This window comes from Salmo salar, chromosome ssa05 (genome assembly GCF_905237065.1).
Source record: "Salmo salar chromosome ssa05, Ssal_v3.1, whole genome shotgun sequence".
NCBI classification, from domain to species: Eukaryota; Metazoa; Chordata; class Actinopteri; order Salmoniformes; family Salmonidae; genus Salmo; species Salmo salar.
Genome location: NC_059446.1, coordinates 27435145 through 27461536, shown reverse-complemented (window position 1 = coordinate 27461536; position 26392 = coordinate 27435145). Strand labels below are relative to the sequence as shown.

Here is a 26392-nt window from a genome sequence, read left to right as displayed (position 1 = left end):
TTGTTTGCTTTCTAGATGTAACTTGATCATTTTAATATTTTACAGATGTATTGTTATTTTATTTTATTTGGCTTCTAGAAGAGTAAAAATAAAGAAACTTGCATTAAATTTGCCGATGACACAACAGTGGTAGGCCTGATCACCGACAACAACGAGACAGCCTATAGTGAGGAGGTCGGAGACCTGGCCAGTGTGATGCCAGGACAACAACCTCTCCCACAAAGTGATCAAGACAAAGGAGATGATTGTGGACTACAGGAAAAAGAGGACCGAGCACGCCCCCATTCTCATCGACAGGGCTACAATGGAGCAGGTTGAGAGCTTCAAGCTTCAAGATCACCAACAAACTAACATAGTCCAAGTGTAACCGATGTGAAATGGCTAGTTAGTTAGCGGTGGTGCGCGCTAATAGCGTTTCAATCAGTGACGTCACTCGCTCTGAGACCTGAAGTGGTTGTTCCCCTTGCGTTGCAAGGGCCGCGGCTTTTGTAGCGCGATGGGTAATGATGCTTCGTGGGGTGTCTGTTGTTGATGTGTGCAGAGGGTCCCTGGTTCAAGCCCTGGTAGGGGCGAGGAAAGGGACGGAAGCTAGACTGTTATACAAGCACACTATGACAGTCGTGAAGAGGGCACAACAAAACCTATTCACCCTCAGGAGACTGAAAAGATTTGGCATGGGTCCTCAGATCCACAAAAGGTTCAACAGCTGCACCATCGAGAGCATCCTGACTGGTTGCATCACTGCCTGGTATGGCAACTGTTCGGCCTCCGACCGCAAGGCACTGCAGGGGGTAGTGCGAACGGCCCAGTACATCACTGGGGCCAAGCTTCCTGCCATCCAGGACCTCTATACCAGGCAGTGTTAGAGGAAGTCCTTAAAAATGGTCAAAGACTCCAGCCACCCTAGTCATAGACGGTTCTCTCTGCTACTACACGGCAAGCGCTACCGGAGCGCCAAGTCTAGGTCCAAGAGGCTTCTAAACAGCTTCTTCCCCCAAGCCATAAGACTCCTGAACATCTAGTCAAATGGCTACCGAGACTATTCACATTGTCCCCCCCCCCCCCCCTCCCACACCACTGCCACACTCTGTTGTCATCTATACATAGTAACTTTAATTAACTCTACCTACATGAACATACTACCTCAACTAGCCAGTGCTCCTGCACATTAACTCTGTACCGGCACCCCCCTGTATATATTGTTATTTTTTACTGCTCCTCTTTAATTACTTGTTACTTTTATCTCTTATTCTCATCAGACATTTTTGAAACTGCACTGTTGGTTAGGGGCTTGTAAGTAAGCATTTCACTGTAAGGTCTACACCTGTTGTATTCGGTGCATGTGACTAATAACATTTGATTTGATTATGAAACGGATACTGTGTACATGTCTCTGAGTCAATCCAGTCAGTGTGAGATCTACATTTACGCAGGTACCGCCTCTTTTCCCTCACGTGAACGTGCCAGAACATTGCAGCTTCTGCGCAGTTACTGATCATTTCGACGGTATGTTATGTATGTGTTATGAGACGGATTTTATAACGTGTCTCTGGAGGAGATTTGTGGTCTTATCAGACTTGCACGATCATTCGGGTGGCTGAGCTGCGAGAGCACTTCGTCTGTACCCAAAGACTACCGCTGCTAACTGGTGAGCTAGCTAGTACTAGCTGACTAATGTTAATTCATACGATGTTTCCAGCTAGCAGATATTCAATTCAAGGTAAGTTAGTTAGCTATGCACACGCGTGTCAATTTCCATGTTCTCTCTCTTGCCCTTTGACACATATTGGTCCCCCTAACTTTTCAATGATAGTTATCAAAACTACCTAGCTATAATTTGAGAGTGGCATGCACTAAGATTTTCATAGTAAGATGGGTGACATTAGCTTTGTGAAATATTTTTACGCTAGCTAGTTAACGTTAGCTATCTCCACTCTGGCACTGTATCTAACTAGCTAAACTAAATGTAGGGCAAAGTTGAAATCAGATGTAGTGCACATGAACTACTGTCCTTGGGTCAGAATATTATTTTAGTACGTGTATAACTAAGATAAATTGGTAGCTACGTTTCCTCTTACATTGTGTGTTTTGAAACCACTCTTAGAATAATATAAATATATGCACTTTTAAAAGTAACTTGGCTGGCTAGCTAGCTAACTTTGTAGCTTGCTATAGTTATTGCAACCAATAGAGGACAAGTCTGAGTGGATGGATCCTCCAAAGATTGAGGGACAGTTTATGGCTTGGTCAGGGAGATGATTGACGAAGAGTCTGTTGAGGATAATGTAGAGGGCTAGGTCTTTTTGTTTCCTACTGATTTGTTACTACTATATGTGATAACGTATCTGGCTGATACCAGTACTCTGCTGACAATCTCAGAAAAGAGAGTGCCTATTGACAAGTGCACATGCCCATACAAATATCTCACAAGCTGCTAGGCAGAAGAATAGTGACACATTCAGTTGCAGTGTATTATACAGTTCTGCTGTATAGGCCAATAAACACTCACATAATGAAGTCATGATCATTTGTTACTTCTCCTTCAGTTGTGTGATCCATCATAACCAGTGACATGAGTTGCCCAGGCCACCATGAGTGTACTTTTGACTATGTGATTGTTAGTACTGTGCATAAGATAACTTGTGTAAAGTAGGATCTAACTTAATCAGCTTCCTTGCCAGTCACAGTCGGCACTGACCGGATCTGCCTTGTTCTTTGCAGCCCAGAGGTCTATAAGAGCGTTGAAAACAGTGAAAGCAGAACATGCACCTCCACAGCTCTACACATGGAGATGGAAATGCTCGTCCGCAGTAACGCCTCGCATAACATCACACTACACAATCTGCCCCAGGGACAAAGACCCACGATGGGAAGGTACATAACATCACACTGCACAATCTGCCCCAGGGACAAAGACCCACGATGGGAAGGTACATAACATCACACTACACAATCTGCCCCAGGGACAAAGACCCACGATGGGAAGGTACATAACATCACACTGCACAATCTGCCCCAGGGACAAAGACCCACAATGGGAAGGTACATAACATCACACTACACAATCTGCCCCAGGGACAAAGACCCACGATGGGAAGGTACATAACATCACACTACACAATCTGCCCCAGGGACAAAGACCCACGATGGGAAGGTACATAACATCACACTGCACAATCTGCCCCAGGGACAAAGACCCACGATGGGAAGGTACATAACATCACACTGCACAATCTGCCCCAGGGACAAAGACCCACGATGGGAAGGTACATAACATCACACTACACAATCTGCCCCAGGGACAAAGACCCACGATGGGAAGGTACATAACATCACACTGCACAATCTGCCCCAGGGACAAAGACCCACGATGGGAAGGTACATAACATCACACTACACAATCTGCCCCAGGGACAAAGACCCACGATGGGAAGGTACATAACATCACACTACACAATCTGCCCCAGGGACAAAGACCCACGATGGGAAGGTACATAACATCACACTACACAATCTGCCCCAGGGACAAAGACCCACGATGGGAAGGTACATAACATCACACTACACAATCTGCCCCAGGGACAAAGACCCACGATGGGAAGGTACATAACATCACACTACACAATCTGCCCCAGGGACAAAGACCCACGATGGGAAGGTACATAACATCACACTACACAATCTGCCCCAGGGACAAAGACCTGCTATGGGGGTAATCCTCCTCATCTATGGTTCACCTCATCTATGGCACACTGTCTGAAATGGAATGTATTGCATTATGCAACACCCAAACACCTTTGTTTTTCTCACCTAATCTCACGTTAACTTTTAAATAATCTCATATGTGAGTGACTGGGGAGTATATTAGGCGTATGTCTTCCTAAAACAAACATTTGTTCTTCAGTGTATACTATTGTAAGTTAAGTTATTGTAACTGATTTCAGCACTAAACATTTCCACTTTTGACATTAGATAGTACTACATACTGCTATTCATTCCAGTTTGTCTTACAGAGGCTTGTGTAACCTTGCCCGAGACCTGAAGACTTGTGTGAGCTCTCCCAAGCTAATGACTGTCGCTGTAGCTCAGTGGGCTAACACAGTTCCTGTGCCGCTCAGACGACCCAAGTTCCAAACCCTGTTGGTGACATACCTATTTGTGTGTGGTGTTTTGTCTCTGTCCAGGTGTGGAGATGGAGCGGTTTGCCGACGAGGCCGATGTGGTGATAGTGGGCGGGGGTCCCGCAGGGCTGTCGGCAGCCATCCGGCTGAAGCAGCTGGCCAACGAGCAGGAGAAGGAGCTGCGGGTCTGCCTGGTGGAGAAGGCCTCTCAGATCGGCGCACACACTCTCTCTGGGGCCTGCCTGGAGCCCAGCGCCCTCAACGAGCTCTTCCCAGACTGGAAGGAGAGAGGGGTATGTTAGTGTGCAGGGCTTAAGACTTTTTCCACTGGTGACACTGTTGCTACCAACTTTTTTAAGTTGATGGCACCAACACATGATTTGGTCGCACCAAGTCTTCAGGTATTCAATGCTCGATAATTTTTATTTTTATTTTTTAATTCACCTTTATTTAACCAGGTAGGCCAGTTGAGAACAAATTCTCATTTACAACTGCGACCTGGCCAAGATAAAGCAAAGCAGTGCGACACAAACAACAACACAGAGTTACACATGGAATAAGCAAACATACAGGCAATAACACAATAGAAAAGTCTATATACAGTGTGTGCAAATGAGGTAAGATAAGGGAGGTAAGGCAAAAAAATAGGTCATAGTGGTGAAATAATTTATTACAATTTAGCAATTAAACACTGGAGTGATAGATGTGCAGAAGATGAATGTGAAAGTAGAGATACTGGGGTGCAAAGGATTTAAAAAAAAAAATAACAGTATGGGGATGAGGTAGTTGGATGGTCTATTTACAGATGGGCTATGTACAGGTGCAGAGATCTGTGAGCTGTTCTGACAGCTGGTGCTTAAAGTTAGTGAGGGGAGATATGAGTCTCCAGCTTCAATGATTTTTTTTTTGCAATTCGTTCCAGTCATTGGCAGCAGAGAACTGGAAGGAAAGGCAGCCTAAGTAGGAATTGGCTTTGGGGGTGACCAGTGAAATATACCTGCTGGAGCATGTGCTACGGGTGGGTGCTGCTATGGTGACCAGTGAGCTGAGATAAGGCGGGGCTTTACCTAGAAAAGACTTATCGATGACCTGGAGCCAGTGGGTTTGGCAACGAATATGAAGCGAGGGCCAGCCAACAAGAGCATGCAGGTCACAGTGGTGGGTAGTATATGGGGCTTTGGTGACAAAACGGATGGCCCTGTGATAGACTGCATCCAATTTTCTGAGTAGAGTGTTGGAGGCTATTTTGTAAATTACATTGCCGAAGTCAAGGATTGGTAGGATAGTCAGTTTTACGAGGGTATGTTTGGCAGCATGGGTGAAGGATGCTTTGTTGCGAAATAGGAAGACAATTCTAGATTTAATTTTGGATTGGAGATGCTTAATGTGAGTCTGGAAGGAGAGTTTACAGTCTAACCAGATACCTAGGTATTTGTAGTTGTCCACATATTCTAAGTCAGAACCGTCCAGAGTAGTGATGCTGGACGGGCGGGCAGGTGCGGGCAGCGATTGGTTGAAGAGCATGCATTTAGTGTACTTGCATTTAAGAGCAGTTGGAGGCCACGGAAGGAGAGTTGTATGGCATTGAAGCTCGTCTGGAGGGTAGTTAACACAGTGTCCAAAGAAGGGTCAGAAGTATACAGAATGGTGTCGTCTGCATGGAGGTGGATCAGAGAATCACTAGCAGCAAGAGCGACATCATTGATGTATGCAGAGAAGAGTTGACCCGAGAATTGAACCCTGTGGCACCTCCATAGAGACTGCCAGAGGTTCGGACAACAGGCCCTCCGATTTGATACTCTGAACTCTGTCTGAGAAGTAGTTGGTGAACCAGGTGAGGCAGTCATTTGAGAAACCAAGGCTGTTGAGTCTGCCGATGAGGATGTGGTGATTGACAGAGTTGAAAGCCTTGGCCAGGTCGATGAATACAGCTGCACAGTATCGTCTCTTATCGATGGCGGTTATGATATCGTTTAGGACCTTGAGCGTGGCTGAGGTGCACCCATGACCAGCTCGGGAACCACATTGCATAGCGGAGAAGGTGCGGTGGGATATAATATGGTCGGTGATCTGTTTGTTAACTTGGCTTTCGAAGACCTTAGAAAGGCAGGGTAGGATAGATATAGGTCTGTAGCAGTTTGGATCTAGAGTGTCTCCACCTTTGAAGAGGGGGATGACCGTGGCAGTTTTCCAATCTTTGGGGATCTCAGGTGATATGAGAGGTTGAACAGGCTAGTAATAGGGGTTGCAACAATTGCGGCGGATCATTTCAGAAAGAGAGGGTCCAGATTGTCTAGCCCGTCTGATTTGTAGGGGTCCAGATTTTGCAGATCTTTCAGAACATCTGCTATCTGGATTTAGGTGAAGGAGAAATGAGGGAGGCTTGGGAAAGTTGCTGTGGGGGGTGCAGGGCTGTTGAACGGGGTAGGGGTAGCCAGGTGGAAAGCATGGCCAGCCGTAGAAAAATTTAAATTCTCAATTATCGTAGATTTATCGGTGGTGACAGTATTTCCTAGCCTCAGTGCAGTGGGCAGCTGGGAGGAGGAGCTCTTATTCTCCATGGACTTTACAGTGTCCCAGATAATGACCTGTGTCCCATAATGTACCTGCATTCCATACAGAACCAGGCTAATAATGACTAGCCATCTTTAAATTAGCATGCCCTTGCAGGGCTTGACATTTGGGTAAATTTGTTAGTGGGCCAGTGCCAGCTGAAAGCTACTGGCCTGGGAAAGTGGATGATGCGCATCATATAAATATTATCTGTAATTGCATGCTAACCAAGTAGCCTATAATTAATTTGCATGCTGACCAAGTAGCCTATAATACTTACCCTCCATACAATTTCATTTTATCTTGAGAATATCATATTTACATTGATTGTTTGCACAAATGTCATTAAGGGTGTTATTGTTAGCCATTTTATTTTGAACAGTCATTCTACAGTTTTATTTTTCCTGGTTTCGGAGTTTTCCACATTTTTGTTTTTAGGTTATCACTCACAAAAAAAGAAAGATTGGATGATCTAAGTCCACAACAATGCTTAAACCACATCAGGAGACCACTTTTGAGGTCTGGGAACAATCAAAAACATTTAATTAGAGGGTGTAGTTACCCTTTAATTAAATTGCACGCCTTGCAAGAGACCGTTGTTTGGCTAGCGGTGTTTTTGTACTGTACAGTGTAGGCTACATGAGATTGCAAAACAAATGTCCCGCAATTGATACAAATCATCATGATATCATTCTGTCAGGTAGGCTTACTTTTTAGTCAACATTTAATTGGGGAGGTGTTTTGGGAAAGCCTTTAGAAATGTCCATTCAAACAGCGCCTGATGACTGAATCGCAATGATTCAACCACGACTTCGGACCAAACTTTTTGAGTACCTGGTCTGCATACCCATTGCTGTTTGAATAAATCTTGAAAAAATTAATACATTTACAAGCAAATTGTGAACCAAAAACGAACGTGACCAGCTATATTAAAAAAAATCGCTGCTGCCCTAGCAACCAGTTAAAAGTAGTTTTGAGCCCTGGTTGTGTCATCTTATCTGTCTCTGTGTGGAGTCAAATGTGTGTGTGTGTAGGACCTGTATGCTATCTCTCTAGCTTTAACTGTTACATATAAATGGGTCTCTAACTTTCAATTTGTGTCTAACTTTCTCTTCTCATTTTCATTCTTGTCCTTAACTCGCGTTTCTTGCTCGTGTGTGTGTGTATTCCTTACTTCAGGTAATGGAGACAGGCAACGATATCATTCATTAGGCTAACTGGCAAGCTTATTTGACTGGTGACATCTACTCTGGGTAAATGAGAATATTTGAGCAAAAACTTATAATATTTGTATTTTCCTTATTTTATTCTGTTAGTTATTGCAGGGTTGGTGTCAGTTCACCATACACATTCATGAATTGAATTAAGCTCCTAGTTCCACTGAGAGTGAGATTTATAAATGAAATGCAGTGTTTTCCCAGCGGAGCGCTGCTGGTAAATGCATATAGGGGAAAAACTGAAATGCCCTCCCAGATCAAATTTTATTTGTCACATGCGCCGAATACAACAGGTTTAGACCTTACTGTGAAATGCTTACATGCAAGCCCTTAACCAGCAATGCAGTTCAAGAAATAGAGTTAAGAAAATATTTACTAAAGAAACTAAAGTAAAAAATAAAATTGGAAGCTGCTTCAGTAGGTCTGTTGGAAATGTTACAATGTCATCCAGAGGAAAGAAGCATCTTCTCACTGAGTTTACTTTGCAGGAGTTTCTTTCCACTGAGAGAGATTAAAATGAAATTGTCCACATCTCTGCTCTTTATTATTAGAAAGGCAGTGAGGGATATGCAGCATATGCTCAATTCACAGACATCTTGTGTTAGATGGATACACACAGGATATGGACCTGGCATTTTCTTGGTCTTTTTTTCATTCTTAGACAGAACTATGACAGTACATCACAGTCCCAGACAACACTGTGATACTTCCCACTGGAATGTCTTCAAGCAACACAGGCTAAAGATAAAGTGCTTACGTTATTTTTGTACTCTTCCCTTAGGCACCCTTGAACACGCCAGTGACAGAGGATGTGTTTAGCCTTCTAACCAAGAAATACAGAATCCCCATCCCAATGTTGCCAGGTAAAGTCACATGCATGTTTACATGAAATGACAACTCTAGCTCTGTTCTAAACATACAGAAATTATGGTATTAGCCTTGACTGTTCAGTCTGTTTTTGTGCAATTGTTTGATTTTCCTATAGGTCTGCCCATGAACAACCATGGGAACTACATTGTGCGGCTGGGCCACTTTGTGCGTTGGTTGGGAGAGCAGGCTGAGGAGCTGGGAGTGGAGATATACCCCGGCTACGCTGCTGCTGAGGTGAGCCCTGCCCACTCTCTACCTCTCTCACATTTTAAGAAAACACAGGCCATCTTACTAATGTAGGGGTGACAATTACTGTTGACAAGCTACATTGATCTTTTCTCGAACGTCAGATTTTTGTCTGTAAACATTTACATAATTGGATGCCGTTGTCAAAATATAGGCCGTGATATTTTGAGGCGTTTTCATGCCTGAGATCGATAACTGATTTCATGTGTTGACGAGACGTGACTGGCTTTCATTGATCGTGTTCGCTTGTATTCTACTTTCAAAAGTGTTTAATTTCTGATTGTGTTTTTTTAGGTTTTGTTTCATGAAGATGGAAGTGTAAAAGGAATTGCTACCAATGACGTGGGCATCGCTAAGGATGGTTCGCCAAAGGTAAACTTCTGCTGTACAGTCACTTATTCACCAATGTGAAGCATACAGTATGACTTTGGAAGTTTAGAGTTGGATTGTAAAAACGGCAAGTTTGATTAAACACAAAGAAGAATCGGCACTGAATAGAGTATTTATGACAAGTAGCCTCATCCCTGGTGTATCAGAATAACATGCTCCTCTACATTGCCTCTGCAGGACGTGTTTGAGAGGGGGATGGAACTCCATGCTAAAGTAACACTGTTCGGAGAGGGCTGCCATGGCCACTTGGCCAAGCAGCTCTACAGGCAGTTCAACCTCAGGGAGAACTGTGAACCACAGACCTACGCCATTGGCCTAAAAGAGGTAACTCCCCCTGCCCCCTCAAATCCAAAAGGGTCTTTCTCAAAGTGTCTTTGTATTTGGGCAGAATTAAACAAATACTCTAATTGGTTTTCTGTTTTCAACCAGTCATCCATTACAGATTGAAAGGGTCCATTCATTTATTATAATTTGTAGTAGCTATTATTTCTAAATGGATCCAAATTAGAATGCCATATTGATTACATTTTACATTGGAGTCATTTAGCAGATGCTTTTATGCAGAACGACTTCTATGAATGGTGTTATTTTTCTGTTTGACCAGGTGTGGCTGATTGATGAGAAGAAGTGGAGACCTGGCAGAGTGGAGCATTCGGTGGGCTGGCCGCTGAACAGGAACACGTACGGCGGCTCCTTCCTCTACCACCTGAACGAGGGCGAGCCACTGGTGGCCTTGGGCTTTGTGGTGAGTCCCTGTTATGGTGGCCATTTTGGCTCCTTGATGCCATTTAATGGCAACAGTCAAACTACTAGACATGCTAACACTTTCAAACGGTCTGAACTCTAAATGAAGTTACTTTTTTACCACTGAGGTCAGTGTATGTCAATGTACTATACCTCTACCCATTATCTTATTGGCCTTTTTAAGGGGATGCTTGTCAGCTTGTCATGTGAATCTTAATTAGGCCTAAAACAACAACTTAGGGCTGTTACGGTGACCGTATTACCACCACACCGGCAGTCATGAGACATGGCCGCAGTCAAATTCCACATGACCGCTGAGTCACGGTAATCTCCTTTTATGCACTCTGGACATGCATTGGTATGGTACCCAACTCACTAACCGTCAAGTCGCTAATGGTCTGTTACTCAGCGCTCTATTGTCCCTCTAACCACTCTGACATCAATGCAAATGCCTTTGAAATTCATATCAAACACATAATCAAAACAGTATCAAGGTTTTAAAACCCACCGTTAGGCTACATTGTTTGACCTCACTGTGATCGATCAATTTGAAGATAATGTTCAACGGCAGGTTGAAACTGAGTGGAAAACATGGTCGTTGAGGATGTTGTTTCAAAGCCAAACACAACGAAAAGGACAGCGCTTTCTAAGGTGACGATTATTTCAAAGCGTTTAATACGTAGCATGTAGAACACCCATACACATTAGAGCTTATGCAGACGCATAGGCCTGTCCAGTGCCTTCAGAAAGTATTCACAATTTATATAAATCTGAATTAAACAACAGTTGGACGGATCCTATATCCTTCTTAGACTCAACAACTCTGAAGCAACTATCAGCAAACCAAAAATAATCACTAAAACAGAGATCACCCAAGAATAAAGTCGCTCTGGATAAGAGCGTCTGCTAAATGACATAAATGTAAATAAATATTAGATACTGTTAAACATTCACACGGAGAAAAGCACCAGGAATGGATGGCTTTCCCATGTAATTCTATTCAACATTTTGGGATCAAGTAGCCCCCCCATTAACACAAATGACAACACACATCATTCAATTCAGTGCTTCCTAGTTCCATGTATCAAATAGTTATTTCAGTTATATTAAAACCAGGAAAATCTGTAGTCACCTGCTGATTTATATACCCCTAAGTTTAATAAATTGTGACAAATAATAACAAAGCTTAAAATCAATAGAATGGCAAAAGTCTTACCAGACTTGATCAAACAGGGGTTATTAAAAATTGACACTTACAAACAAACAAACATACAAGAACAAGTTTTATACAATATGCAAAAAAACAAGATATAGATTGATCAATAATGGCTGTTCATGGTGAAAAGGCGTTCATCTTGAATGGCCTTTTCTAGTCCACTTCGGAAGCTTTCAACTTTCCAGCTGAAATAATACATTTTAATAAAAATATTGTACTGACCAATGTAGATTAGTTTAAAATACATGCAACTTACATACCACAACATTTTGATTTAAAATATTTTGGATATCAGAGCAACCTTGAGGGAATCATATTTGAGTCAAAGGATGTTCATGTAATAGGGAAGATATGCAAAACCTTGCAGAGAGCATATCCAACTGAAAATCTCTTAGTTCCAATAGTTTATATATATTTTTCTAAGACTTGGAGGAAAGTTGGAGCATAACTAATGAAATTACAGTTAATGAAAATGTACTCTTAATCCAGTATAAACCTAATGTATAGAATGTATTATACAAGAGACAAACATTCACAAATTCTACAGCACAACGGCAGAGTCATAACTTAAGTGTAAAACTAATAATGACTTAACCCATGCTTTCTGGGAATGTTAAATTCTGGAAGTTGTGGGTGGAGCTAGAAAGCTGGCTGTCAGAGGTATTACAATGTAAACTTACCTTTAATCCGTCTGTCTGCATATTTCAAGACATGAGATACCCAATGGGCTGGATGATTCTCTTCTCATCACTTATCTTGAAAAAATGTATACTAAAAGCTTGGAAGTCAATCAATCCACCATCATTGAGACACAATAGAAAAATCAAATGATTTATTATTGAAATAGCATGGGCGACCATACAATTTTAAGGCCAAGTGGCAAACAATAATTCAGGCGCTAGAGATGGAGATCTGGGTAGATTATATGTAGTCTGATGATGACATGTAGTCTGTTTGTTTCTGTAAGTTGTTTGTATGTAGAAGTTGTTTTTTGGAGTAAAGAAAAGGGGGGTGGGGTATTATACAAAATAATAAAGTATTCGCATCCCTTGACTTTTTCCACATTTTGTTGTGTCCCTTTGAGCATGGTGAAGTTATTAATTACACTTTGTATGTATATCAATACACCCAGTCACTACTCAGTTGCTGGAGATGAAGGAAACCACTCAGGGATTTCACCATGAGGCCAATGGTGACTTTAAAACAGTTACAGAATTGAATGGCTGTAAAAACTGAGGATGGATCAACAACATTGCAGTTATTCCACAATACTAACCTAATTGGGAAAACTTGGTTTCGTATTTGGTATTTTATTAGGATCCCCATTAGCTGTTGCAAAACCAGCAGCTACTCTTCGTGGCGTCCACAGAAAACATGAAACATAATACAGAATGCCATATAATACAGAACATTAGTAGACAAGAACAGGTCAAGGATAGAATTACTTACATTTCAGTCTGCTTTCCTACAGACACTGGGAGACAAATTCACCTTTCAGCAGGACAATAACTTAAATAGGGCTGACCCCATTTAGTCGACTGGTCGAGATTAAACAAAGAAATCATGGTGTACAAGAAACCTGTCTGATTCGCTCCTATTTGAGTGGACTGATCCATTGTGGAGGCCATGGGGGTGGCACAGTCCATCAGTCTAAGACGTGCTACTAAAATTGTAAATGGTTATATTATTACACGGTATTATACATTTTATAACATGCACTTTCTCCCACATTGCATAGTGGTTCTAAAACCCATCAGTGCGCTGTTAAATTGGCACCTTTTCTTAGACCATATTTCTATGTGCATAATAGCAAAGTTAACCAGCATATTGGTGTTGAAAACAATGCGGTGGAGGCAGCAGTGTATGGGGACGAGAAAACAGCCCTGCCTTAATTGTCTAAGAAAGTTGGAGAGGAAACCCCAACTTAATTTGATCTATAATCAATAGCCTAACTGTTAAATAAATCATCTACATACATCTTCATAAATTAGACAGATCCTGCTTCTGTTGCCTGTTTTGAGTGTTTGTTTAATAGCCTACTGATTCCGTGAACACCAAGCCTCCCGCAACAATTTAACAAATTCATCTGTTTTTAATCTTTGCTATGCTGTAATAAAGGCTTTACACTTTTTTTGTTAGACCAGCCTCTCTGGTATTATTTATAATTTATTTAGTGTTTACACTGTTCCAAATTATACACTACTCAAAAAAATAAAGGGAACACTTAAACAACACAATGTAACTCCAAGTCAATCACACTTCTGTGAAATTAAACTGTCCACTTAGGAAGCAACACTGATTGACAATAAATTTCACATGCTGTTGTGCAAATGGAATAGACAACAGGTGGAAATTATAGGCACTTAGCAAGACACCCCCAATAAAGGACTGGTTCTGCAGGTGGGGACCACAGACCACTTCTCAGTTCCTATGCTTCCTGCAGGTGGGGACCACAGACCACTTTTGAATGCTGGCGGTGCTTTCACTCTAGTGGTAGCATGAGACGGAGTCTACAACCCACACAAGTGGCTCAGGTAGTGCAGCTCATCCAGGATGGCACATCAATGCGAGCTGTGGCAAGAAGGTTTGCTGTGTCTGTCAGCGTAGTGTCCAGAGCATGGAGGTGCTGCCAGGAGACAGGCCAGTACATCAGGAGACGTGGAGGAGGCCGTAGGAGGGCAACAACCCAGCAGCAGGACCGCTACCTCCGCCTTTGTGCTAGGAGGAGCAGGCGGAGCACTGCCAGAGCCCTGCAAAATGACCTCCAGCAGGCCACAAATGTGCATGTGTCTGCTCAAACGGTCAGAAACAGACTCCATGAGGGTGGTATGAGGTCCCGACGTCCACAGGTGGGGGTTGTGCTTACAGCCCAACACCGTGCAGGACGTTTGGCATTTGCCAGAGAACACCGAGATTGGCAAATTCGCCACTGGTGCCCTGTGCTCTTCACAGATGAAAGCAGGTTCACACTGAGCACGTGACAGACGTGACAGAGTCTGGAGACGCCGTGGAGAATGTTCTGCTGCCTGCAACATCCTCCAGCATGACCGGTTTGGCGGTGGGTCAGTCGTGGGGTGGCATTTCTTTGGGGGGCCGCACAGCCCTCCATGTGCTCGCCAGAGGTAGCCTGACTGCCATTAGGTACCGAGATGAGATCCTCAGACCCCTTGTGACACCATATGCTGGTGCGGGTGGCCCTGGGTTCCTCCTAATGCAAGACAATGCTAGACCTCATGTGGCTGGAGTGTGTCAGCAGTTCCTGCAAGAGGAAGGCATTGATGCTATGGACTGGCCCACCCGTTCCCCAGACCTGAATCCAATTGAGCACATCTGGGACATCATGTCTCGCTCCATCCACCAACGCCACGTTGCACCACAGACTGTCCAGGAGTTGGCGGATGCTTTAGTCCAGGTCTGGGAGTAGATCCCTCAGGAGACCATCTGCCACCTCATCAGGAGCATGCCCAGGCGTTGTAGGGAGGTCATACAGGCACGTGGAGGCCACACACACTACTGAGCCTCATTTTGACTTGTTTTAAGGACATTACATCAAAGTTGGATCAGCCTGTAGTGTGGTTTTCCACTTTAATTTTGAGTGTGATTCCAAATCCAGACCTCCATGGGTCGATACATTGGATTTCCATGTATTATTTTTGTGTGATTTTGTTGTCAGCACATTCAACTATGTAAAGAAAAAAGTTTTTAATAAGATTATTTCTTTCATTCAGATCTAGGATGTGTTGTTTAAGTGTTCCCTTTATTTTTTTGAGCAGTATATTTATTATAATAATAACCCTCCTTTTTCATTGAGCTACTTATTGTTATTATTATGATCATTATAAGTAATGTCATTATCATTAGTAGGCTTAGTATAGCGGCCTTGTATAACCACCATCGAGCTGTAGGCCTAAGAGTGCGTACTGTTTAGTCTTAATACCGTAACGTACTCTGGCCTATATTTCAATACTTATATAAGCTACTGTATCAATCAATAATGTGTTCGTTCATGTCATCACACAGTATACGGGTCATTCATGATGTGAAATGCAATCAAGCATTTGTTTTAAAATAAAATAACAAAGCGACCATTGAATAATTAGCGTAAACAATAAATAGGCCTAAACCGAATGAATGCAACAGTTTTTAGTCTTTGCTGTGATAAAGGCTTTACAATTTTTAGCAACAGACTCTCTGGTATGCTTATCATTTATTTAGTGTTTACATTGTTCCAAACGGTCAGAAAAATTATATTGTAATCTAACAGCACCTTTTTCTTGATCTCCAGTATTTTCCACAACTAGTCCATTTTATTCCACACATCTGACTTCCCCTTTACCTCCTGAGCAACCAGTAAACATTCCCCCGTTTCGAGTTTATTTGTCACATCCTCTGCATCCATATTGCAGTTACATGTGTTACGGTGTTATAACCTATTTATTAATGTGATTATGATAAGATATAGGTCAGGCCCTATTGGTCATGTACATGCGATGTTACATGTCATGTAAAGAGAGCAAGTGAGGAAATAGGGAATGTTTTTTTTTCTAAACAATTGAGTGACTTCGGTAAATAACTTTTCAGTCTAATGGCTGTAATTATGTTGCAGCTTCAGCAACACGGAAGGTGCGATACACTGTTGATGATCTGTGGTAGTTGCTGCAGCAGGGAGGAGAGCAAGACAATGGGTGCTTGTCACACTGTCACTAGCTGTCTTTTTTTTTCACATCACAGCAAGTCTGAGCCAGGCCTGGCACAATCAAATCAGTTGCAGTTGGAATCCCTCTAGTCATTTGTGTGTCTTTAATTATTTAATCAAACAGTTCGCTTAAAGCATCAGACAAGCTCAGTGCGTATAGTTGATTTGTTTAAAACACACAGGATGTATCTAATATATGAAAAAAAAAAAATGTTTAAAAATTCCGACCAATTGATTGGTCGAAAGAACAGACAACTCTTTATTTTTTTATTTATGCTTAATTATTATATATATATTTTTTTTATTGAATATTCAAAAACGTACAATATACTTGCAGTGAAGCCGCTCAACAACACCACACCAGTCATCCAACAGACTCCCGTTCAGAGCGACACAACAAAGCATCCAGGGTCAACGACCTGCTCAAGGGCACGTCGACAGATCTCCCACATTCTTGGTTGACCAAGATTATAATTTTGGGGGGGACCGCCCTAAACCTAAAATACAAGGCCAAATACAGTATACACTAGAGTTGCTTATCAAGACGAATGTTATGGCAATTCTTGAAAATGTCTGTCTATCAATAATCAACAACCAACTTGACAGTGCTTGAAGATTTTTTTTAAAGAATAATGTGCAATTATTGTACAATCCAGGTGTGCAAAGCTCTTAGACTTACCCAGGAAGACTCACAGCGGTAATTGCTGTCTAAAAAACCTTGAATTAAAATAATGATTGTGCTGTTATACGGTAGCGTAGTAGCCTATCGCATGTTACGCAAAAACATACAAAATATAAACAGATTTAAGATGTCTTTGGCACATAATTGGTGTAGCCTAATACCTTTTTTTTTTTTTTTTTTACAAATTCTAGTAATCGCATTTGAGTGTGGACTGTAATAGTATACATTCTGGATGGACTGGTTATCTTATGTTACGCTCCAAACGTTCTATGCATGAGTCTGGGAGAGAATATAAATCTTAGGCCTAGGAGATGCTGTTGGTTCATTTATTGTGCAGGGCGGCTTACAGAGTTAGCCTACAATTATATTGAATTTGTATTTGATGTTGAATAGCCTAGTAATAATATATTTTCATAATTAATAGGCTGACATATTTACGTTTAGCTACGGAATATCTCTCCTCTCCTTCATTCCTTTCTCGAGCGCGCATAAAGAGAGGGTGTCAACAGTTTAATGAAATGTGTTTCATTGTGAAAACGTGTTACTATCGATGATTCTGAACATATTTCACTTGGTTACCTGGCATGATTAAAAAACTAACGTGGAAAAAGCGGCCTCCATTCGCTATTCGGGTGCATAAGGATGTATTTTGGCCCCTGCACCTGTTCCTGTCCATTTGATAATGGGCCATTCTAAATCGAAACAAATTTTACATATAAGTAAAGACAAAATTACATTGAGAATAGTCTGGAGGGTGAAAATATGATCACTTGATGAGAGAACAGCATGTGCAACCTTTTTTGCGACTTTCTCAAATCATCAATAGCCTATAGTCGCACCATGCAGCCCATATATGTTTTGATTTCTAAGACATTCTAAGGTTTGTATCATTCACAACTAAAGTTGCTAAATAACTCTAAATCTAGCGTATAGGACCTGTTTTAGAGTTATAACTGTTACGCTCAACATAGCCACTTTATATGCATACTCTATTTTATTAAGCCAAGTTCAATTATATTATTCTTACTATAATATAAAATAATGGCTGGGGACTTCTAAGCATATCTTGTCTGCTAAATTAACAAGCCTATGGCATGGCGCATAACCAGATAACATACAGTAGACACTCAAATTCTGTTCTTCTGAAATACACTTTCTTATCATGTTTCTTTGGAACTGCCTAAAATAAATCATGGATTTATTGTGATGGTGTATATTAAATTGATTTATTAGACTTTTTTTTAAATGTGGATGTTCCAAAGGCGTGCATCAGTGGCTTGTTTGCGTTGAGGCCTGGAGATGCTAAACGTGTTTATGTTAATTAACGGTCAATTACCGTGAGACCGGCATAACCGTCTGTCAAAATGTCATGACCGCCACAGCCCTACTTGAGATGTGTATAGCTAAAACTTTTATCTAGATCATACATTGAGGTCAAAAACGAATGTTGTGTATTACCCCACTCCCAGGTTGGGCTTGACTACACCAACCCGTACCTCAGCCCTTTCAGAGAGTTCCAGCGATGGAAGCACCACCCCTTCATTGCCAAGACCCTGGAGGGAGGGAACAGAATCGCCTACGGAGCCAGGGCGCTCAATGAGGGAGGCTATCAGGTATGTGTGTGTTATGTGTATATTATTTATGAACTACTCAAAGGTGTGTGAATGTGTGGCTCTGTGCATGCTTCAGTGACGATAGCTGTTTCCATTAACTTGTCCAGTTTTTTTATTTATATATATATTTATATTTTATTTATTTATTTATTTATTTATTTATTTATTTAGAGAGTTTGCATAGAAAGTAGATGTGACAATTTCCTGCTACGGTGCATTTCCATTGGACTGTCTTGTGTCAATAAAAACAGCTGGACTTAATGATGTAATGAAGTCGCCAAAAAAAAAATATCTCGTGTTGCTTGAAGTGTTTCCATTATTAATTTAGATGTTGTGCATTAATAAATTGGGGACAGCCTGTATGCCCTCTTACCTAATATGTCTCAGGTACAGCCCCCAAAAGCCAGCATGGATAGAATGAACTAATATCATCCATATTCTAATAATTCTCATGTGCCAACTTGCACTCCTTCAGATCTGAAATAATTGGATGGTGAAACTTGCCAGCCAACCAGAAAAGCAAGGTGAAGCAATACAGGCATTCTCGAAAGTCAGGACAATCCTTATCCTGCAAATAAACTTTTTATAGTTGAAAAATTTGATTTTAGCAAGCAGTAGCATTTACAATTAAATGTGGAGTGGAGCTTTATAGTTACGTGATGACATCATGTGCCCCACGTACCTTGAAATTATTAATCAGTCATCAGTTTCCATTATAAAGAAAGTTTCACAAAAGAAAAATCCATCCCTGTCAAACAGATAAAAATGTTTTTGATTAAACAATTACATAAAAAAAAAATAATAATAATAACATTTTAGCGACATTGCTTGTGTTTAATAAACCTGGTTCAATGGAAACCTGGCTACTGTGTGTCTTGGCAGCAAAAATGGGAAATGCATCAATCTTATGTCAGGTTTTCCACTGGTTCTGAGGTTCCTATTCAGTGAAAGCATTTGAGCATTACATTCAAGATTGTAATCTTTACCTGTCTGTTCTTCCATCCAGTGCCTACCTAAAGTGACATTCCCTGGGGGTATGCTTATCGGATGCAGTCCGGGCTTCATGAACGTACCAAAGATTAAAGGCACCCACACGGCCATGAAGAGTGGCATGCTGGCCGCAGAGGCCATCTTCCCCAAAGTCACAGCCAAGGACCTAGCATCTGAAACTGCAGGTAACCTAACTGCTGGGGGGAGAGTCTCATATTTCCATGGTGATCATATTATTTTGTATGCCAAACCAGTTGGACTCCACAAACATTTTTGTGAGAAGACCGATTTTCGGGATGTCTCCTGGTCTGACAAACACTACTGTAGCTCAGCCACATTCCACCTCCGATGTGGAAGGCCGACATAAGCGGATGGAGTGGATTAAGATGCAGCCCATACCAAAAAAACCACATCTAGTTTAAACAGATGGGGATTTTGATGGGGATTTTTTTATGTGGTAATTAGATTGACGCACGGGGACTCTAAGGATTAAGCCAGACCAAAACCCTTTCCTTTGATTAAATACACACACACACACCTCTCTTTACTTGAGGTGAAACCTAAGGCACATTTCTACACAATAGAATATGCACTCAATACACTATTAAAGAGTGTAATTTGTTGAAGAGACTCTTATCACTAATGCCAATAGGAGAACATTGATGTTAATTGCTTCTTTCCAGTTAAATTTTTGTATGTACATGCATGGAATTTTTACACAAGGTAAATGAGCAGTTTAATTTGTGGGTGATATTCTAACATCTGCTTTACAATGAGTTATTATCTGATGTCCTCCAGGACTTCATGTACCTGAATATGAGGACAATTTAAAGAAGTCTTGGATCTGGAAAGAGCTGTACTCAGTAAGGAACATCAGGCCCTCGTTCCACAACTACTTTGGGCTGTACGGGGGCATGGTCTACACCGGTGTCTTCTACTGGATACTCAGAGGGAAGGAGCCATGGACACTAAAACATGCAGGTACAACATATTGAGGTTGTTTTGTATGATGCGTTCATCAGATGGTTATATAGCAACTCTTTAAATGTGAGAAAAAGTAAGAATAGAAGTAGCCCTCCTGGATGCTTTTTTTGTTGTTGTTGTCTTTGGACAAGGCAACAGCAAAATCATGCTCTCAGGCTGAGTGAATTGCCTCAGGGAACAAACCAAGGTTATTTTATCTGGTCTGGCCTGTAAGGTTTGATAACTTCCAACTCTTTTACCCTAGGCCTGGACTCGGCCCAGCTGAAACCGGCTAAGGAGTGCACGGCCATCGAGTACCCCAAGCCCGACGGCAAGCTGAGCTTCGACCTGCTCTCCTCGGTGGCTCTGAGTGGCACCAACCACGAGGGGGACCAGCCCCCCCACCTCACCCTGAAGGACGACAGCGTCCCCGTGGCCAACAACCTGGCCATCTACGATGGGCCTGAGCAGCGCTTCTGTCCAGCAGGTACCACTGATGCACAATTACACATCCATCTTTCGCCAATACACCATAAGAACATCACTTAGATCTTAAAGGGTTGGATAGGTATGAGCAATATGTTATGGGTTGTGTTCCAGGTTGCAGTAGTGTAAAAATACTTAAAAGAGCTACCTAAGTTTTTGGGGGTATCTGTACTTTACTATTTATATTTTTGGCAACTTTTACTTCACTACATTCATAAAGAAAATATTGTACATTTTACTCCATACATTTTCCCTGACACCCAAAAGAACTCTTTACATTTTGAATGCTTAGCAGAACAGGAAAATTGTAAAATTCATGCACTTATCAAGAGAACATGTGGTTATCCCTACTGCCTTATGTTCTGGCAGACTGATGTCTGAGTGTTGGAGTGTGACCTTGGCTAGCCATGCATTTTAAAAACAAGAAAATGGTGCCGTCTGTTTTGCTTAATATAAGGAATTTGAAATTATTTATACTTTTACTTTTGATACGTAGTATATTTTAGCAATTAAATGTACTTTTCATATTTAAGTATATTTAAAACCAAATACTTTCAGACTTTTACCCGAGTAGTATTTTAGTAGGTGACTTTCACTTTTACTTCAGTAACTTTCTATTAAGGTATCAATCTATACTTTTAACTCAAGTATGAGAATTGGGTACTTTTTCCACCTCTGCCAGGTTGTCTTTTATTGCAGTCGTGCTTCGCATCTCTGAAGATTGCTGTGTAATATTACTGTGGTGCCTCCAGGCGTTTTGAGATACAAATGAGTGGATTTGGCTATTTCAGTCACACCCGTTGCTGACAAGTGTATATGACAGATGTATAGAATCAAGCACACAGCCATGCAGTCTACATAGACAAACATTGGCGTAGAATGGCCTTACTGAAGAGCTCAGTGACTTTCAACGTGGGACAGTTGTAGGATGCCACCTTTCCAACAAGTTTGTTTGTCAAATTTCTGCCCTGCTAGAGCTGCCCCGGTCAACTGTAAGTGCTGTTATTGTTAAGTGCAAACGTCCAGGAGCAACAACGGCTCAGCCGTGAAGTGGTAGGCCACACAAACTCACTGAACAGGACCACCGAGTGCTGAAGCTCGTAAAAATCGTCTGTCTGCGGTTGCAACACTCCCTACCGAGTTCGTCGGGAGGTTCATAAAATTGATTTCCATGGCTGAGCAGCCGCACGCAAGCCTAAGATCACCATGCGCAATGCCAAGTGTCGGCTGGAGTGGTGTAAAGCTTGCCGCCATTGGACTCTGGGGCAGTGGAAACGCGTTCTCTGGAGTGATGAATCACGCTTCACCATCTGGCAGTCTGACGGACGAATCTGGGTTTGGTAGATGCCAGGAGAATGCTACCTGCCCTAATACATAGTGCCAACTGTAAAGTTTGGTGGAGGAGGAATAATGGCCTGGGGCTGTTTATGGTTTGGGCTAGGCCCAATTTGTAGCAACAGTTTGGAGAAGCCAGGTCTAATCGCTCCATATTAATGCCCATGATTTTGGAATGAGATGTTTGATAAGCAGGTGTCCACATACTTTTGTAGTGTATGATAATCTGTGCAGCATGACTGCAATGAGGACGACCTGGAACATGACCAATAACTCCAAGTGGGAGGTATGGGGCTAGGCCAGGGGTATAATTGGTTATTACCAAACATTGATAATTATATTGACAAGATAGACGTGACCGCTCTAACAATGGTAATACATGTCCTCAAACATGGAAGGCAGGCGGGAGGAGACAAGATCAGGTGGGACCATTCTAGCCAATGAGAGTGCTAGAACGAGTGTGAACAATGGGCCATAGTGATGGAGGACACATCTTTGGATCTGTGCCATTATGCAGGGCTGCCCAATCCTCTTCCTGGAGATCTACTGTCCTGTAGGTTTTCAGTCCAACCCTAATTTAGCGTATCTGATTCAGCTAGTTAAGGTCTTGTTGAGCAGCAAATTAGTAGAATCAGGTGTGTTAAAAAAGGGTTGGACTGAACCCACAGGATGGTAGATCTCCAGGAAGAGGTTTGGGCAGCCCTGCATTATAGTGTCTGTGGCAGCATAGTAGTCAATTTTCTTCTTCATTGGCTGATTGCTCCCAGCTCATAGGAATCCTCACCCAGTTGACTACTTTAAAATGGTGGAAGCCCTCATGCTAAAAAGGTTTATATCCATGATGAGTCCTCTATCTCTTTTACAACAGGCAAAACTCTGATATAAAGTAGTATTTTCATTTTCCAAAGTTGCCGAAATGCCACGTGTGTCCACTTATCAGTGCATTCATTATAACCAAACCATTACGAAACTTATATTAGATCAAATAAACCTCACGTAGCACATTAGCAATATATTTGTTAACCAAATTCGTCACTCATTGACCTCCATACAAAAATGCCTCACTTGGTGGTAGGGTTGCAAAGGGTCAAACTTTCTGGGAAATTTCCTAAATATTCCATGGCAAATTAAGCCCGGGGATTTAGCTTAAATTCATCATGTAAGTTAGCATTTTTTGTGGGATACACATGGCAATTCTTAGTATGGTGGCATATTTTGGTTAAACTATCCCCAATTCAATGGAATCGCAACCTTTGCATGCACAGTGCATTCTTCCATCACATGTACAGCTGATTCTCAAGATCTTGCCTTTTTGAATATTCCCCAAAATGTTCAACCCTACTTGGTGGGCTTATTTTTCTGGGCAGATTTAAAACCTCTCGCATCGCCTCTTCCTCTCTGTTATGACTGTCCACTGAAAGACCTGACCCTCTATCAATAAAGTAAACCCAAGCAGAGTGCACACCATTGCTGCTTCCAAGTGCTGTCATTGCCTGCACAACCAATATGACTCAACATTGATATTGTTCGGCACAGCCAGGTTTATTCTCTGGTTTATTCTCTGTGAAATGAATATCAAACCCAATGCTGCTACAGAGGCAGAGCTGTAATAAATACAGTATGATTGATTTGATATGCAGACAACACTGTTAGAAATCAGTCTTCTCCAGATGTCTGGCCTAAATTACTGACCCAGAACCTGGGATTTATATTTCTGCATCTCTTTCATGGTTTCCCATCCATAAAGAATGTAACTATTACAAACTTTTTAGTACCACCCATTAAATACACTGAACAAAAATATAAACGCAACATGTAAAGTGTTTCATGTTTCATGATCTGAAATAAAAGATCCCCAAAAAGTGTCATACGCACAAAAAGCTTATTTCTCTCAAGTTTTGTGCACAAATTTGTTTACATCCCTGTTAGTGAGCATTTCTCCTTTGCCAAGATAATCCATCCACCTGACGGGTGTGGCATATCAAGAAGGTGATTAAACAGCAAGATCATTACACAGGTGCACCTTGTGCTGGGAGCAATAAAAGGCTACTCTAAAATGTGCAGTATGGTCACACAACACAATGACCGAGATGTCTCAAGTTTTGAGGGAGCGTGCAATTGGCATGCTGACTGCAGGAAAGTCTACCAGAGATGTTTCCAGAAAATGTAATTTCTCCCACCATAAGCCGCCTCCCATGTCGTTTTAGAGAATTTGGCAGTACGTACAACCGGCCTCACAACCGCAGACCACGTGTAACCACGCCAGCCCAGGACCTCCACATCCGGTTTCTCCACCTGCAGGATGGTCTGAGACCAGCTACCCGGACAGAGGATGAAATTGTTGGTTTGCACAACCAAAGAATTTCTGCACAAACTGTCAAAAATCGTCTCAGGGAACTTAATTTGCTTGGTCGTTGTCCTCACCAGGATCATGACCAGACTGTAATTTGGCATCGTAACCGACTTTATTGGGAATATGCTCACCTTCGATGGTCACTGGCACGCTGGAGAAGTGTGCTCTTCACGGATGAACCCCAGTTTCAACTGTATGGGGCAGATGGCAGACGTGTGGTCAAGCAGTTTTCCTATGTCAATGTTGTGGACTGAGTGCCCAGTGGTGGTAGGGTTATGGTATGGGCAGGCATAAGCGCTATCGTGATGAGAACCTGAGGCCCATTGTTGTGCTATTCATCTGCCGCCATCACCTCATGTTTCAACATAATGCATGGCCCCATGTCGCAAGAATCTGTACGCAATTCCTGTAAGCTGAAAATGTCAGTTCTTCCATGGCCTGTATACTCACCAGACATGTCACCCATTGATTACGTTTGGGATGCTCTGGATCAACAAGTATGACGGCGTATTCTAGTCCCCCCCCCCCCAATATCCAGCAACTTCGCACAGCCATTGAAGACAAGTGGGACAACATTCCACAGGCCACAATCAACAGCCTGATCAACTCAATGCGAAGATGTCATGCAGCATGAGGCAAATGGTGCTCGCCAGAAAATGACTGGTTTTCTGATCCATGGTCCTACTTAAAGGTATCTGTATTCCCAGTCGTGAAAGCCATAGTTTAGGGCCTCCCGAGTGGCGCAGCATCTCCGTGCTAGAGGCATCACTACATACCCTGGTTTGATTCCAGGCTGTATCACAATCGGCCATGTTAGGGAGTCCCATAGGGTGGCGCACAATTGGCCCAGCGTCGTCCGGGTTAGGCCATCATTGTAATTAAGAATTTGTTCTTAATTGACTGATTTCCTGAAGTTAACTAACTCTGTAAAATCGTTGCATTTTTGTTTGTGCGGTACCATGCATTTACACTGAACAAAATCGAAGATTTCTGCGATCTTTTATTTCAGGTCATGAAACATGGGACCAACACACTTTACGTCGTTTATATTTTTGTTCATTGTAAGTAGTACCACCGTTGAAATGTAATTTCATTATCTAATGGATAATGACAAACATTGACTGTCTGGGAGGACTGCACACACCTGCGGTAATTCTGGCTGCATAGCTATCATTTCTCACATCAGTCATTAACCTATGTTTCTTGATAACAATCACATGAGTCACCACCAGAGTAGACTTACAGTATTAGTTTGAGTTGTCAAAACACCCTTCATTCCCCCTTTCACTAGGTGTATATGAGTACGTGCCACTCGAAACTGGAGAAGGTATGAGGTTGCAGATCAACGCTCAGAACTGCGTCCACTGCAAGACGTGCGACATCAAGGACCCCAGCCAGAACATCAACTGGGTGGTGCCCGAAGGCAGCGGAGGACCAGCCTACAACGGAATGTGATTTCCCTTTTCATTCAGACGTATCACGAGGCACCAATTGTAGCAGTGAGGTCAGAGGGTGGAAACCTCAAGTGTGGTGTCTGCAAAAACACATTCAGGGCTTGCTGCCAAGACAGCTTTTATAATCTACTATACTGTGTGCATAGATATGGAACTGAATGTCAACATTGTAAAGTACGGGCATTAAACAGTGACTTTGGTTTATGTACGGTTTTCTGAATGCAACTAAAGTATGTTATATATTTGTATGCCATAAGCAGAAGAAGCTGCATTGACATGGATCGAAATCTCTTCGAATCAGTGCCAAAATTGAGGGTTATTTCATTAGCTAGTAGCAGGTGCCATTAGCAACAGCATATGATCTATGAGATACTGTACATAATGTCATTAGTGGGTAGAATGTATGCGGGTGAATAAAATATTTACCGTGCCTCGGTGTCTTACTACATACTTCTCTCATTGA

The 26392-nt window shown here is 42.1% G+C and overlaps 1 protein-coding gene across 2 annotated transcripts; it reads left to right on the top strand.

Annotated features, from left to right (window-relative positions):
• Positions 1-1424: 1424 nt before the first annotated feature.
• On the top strand, positions 1425-26359 carry LOC106604511 (electron transfer flavoprotein-ubiquinone oxidoreductase, mitochondrial). Of its 2 annotated transcripts, XM_045718024.1 has the most exons (13): positions 1425-1720; positions 2722-2874; positions 4185-4414; positions 8673-8754; positions 8877-8995; positions 9302-9379; positions 9575-9721; positions 10002-10142; positions 18205-18348; positions 19355-19523; positions 20137-20319; positions 20567-20788; positions 25767-26359. In XM_045718024.1, exons 1-13 carry the CDS (start codon positions 1675-1677, stop codon positions 25928-25930), a joined length of 1878 nt encoding a protein of 625 aa, XP_045573980.1. In that variant the 5' UTR covers positions 1425-1674; the 3' UTR covers positions 25931-26359. The 2 variants fall into 2 exon arrangements, with proteins under 2 accessions (XP_045573980.1, XP_045573981.1); XM_045718025.1 differs by lacking the exons at positions 1425-1720; positions 2722-2874 and adding an exon at positions 3406-3658.
• Positions 26360-26392: the final 33 nt, after the last annotated feature.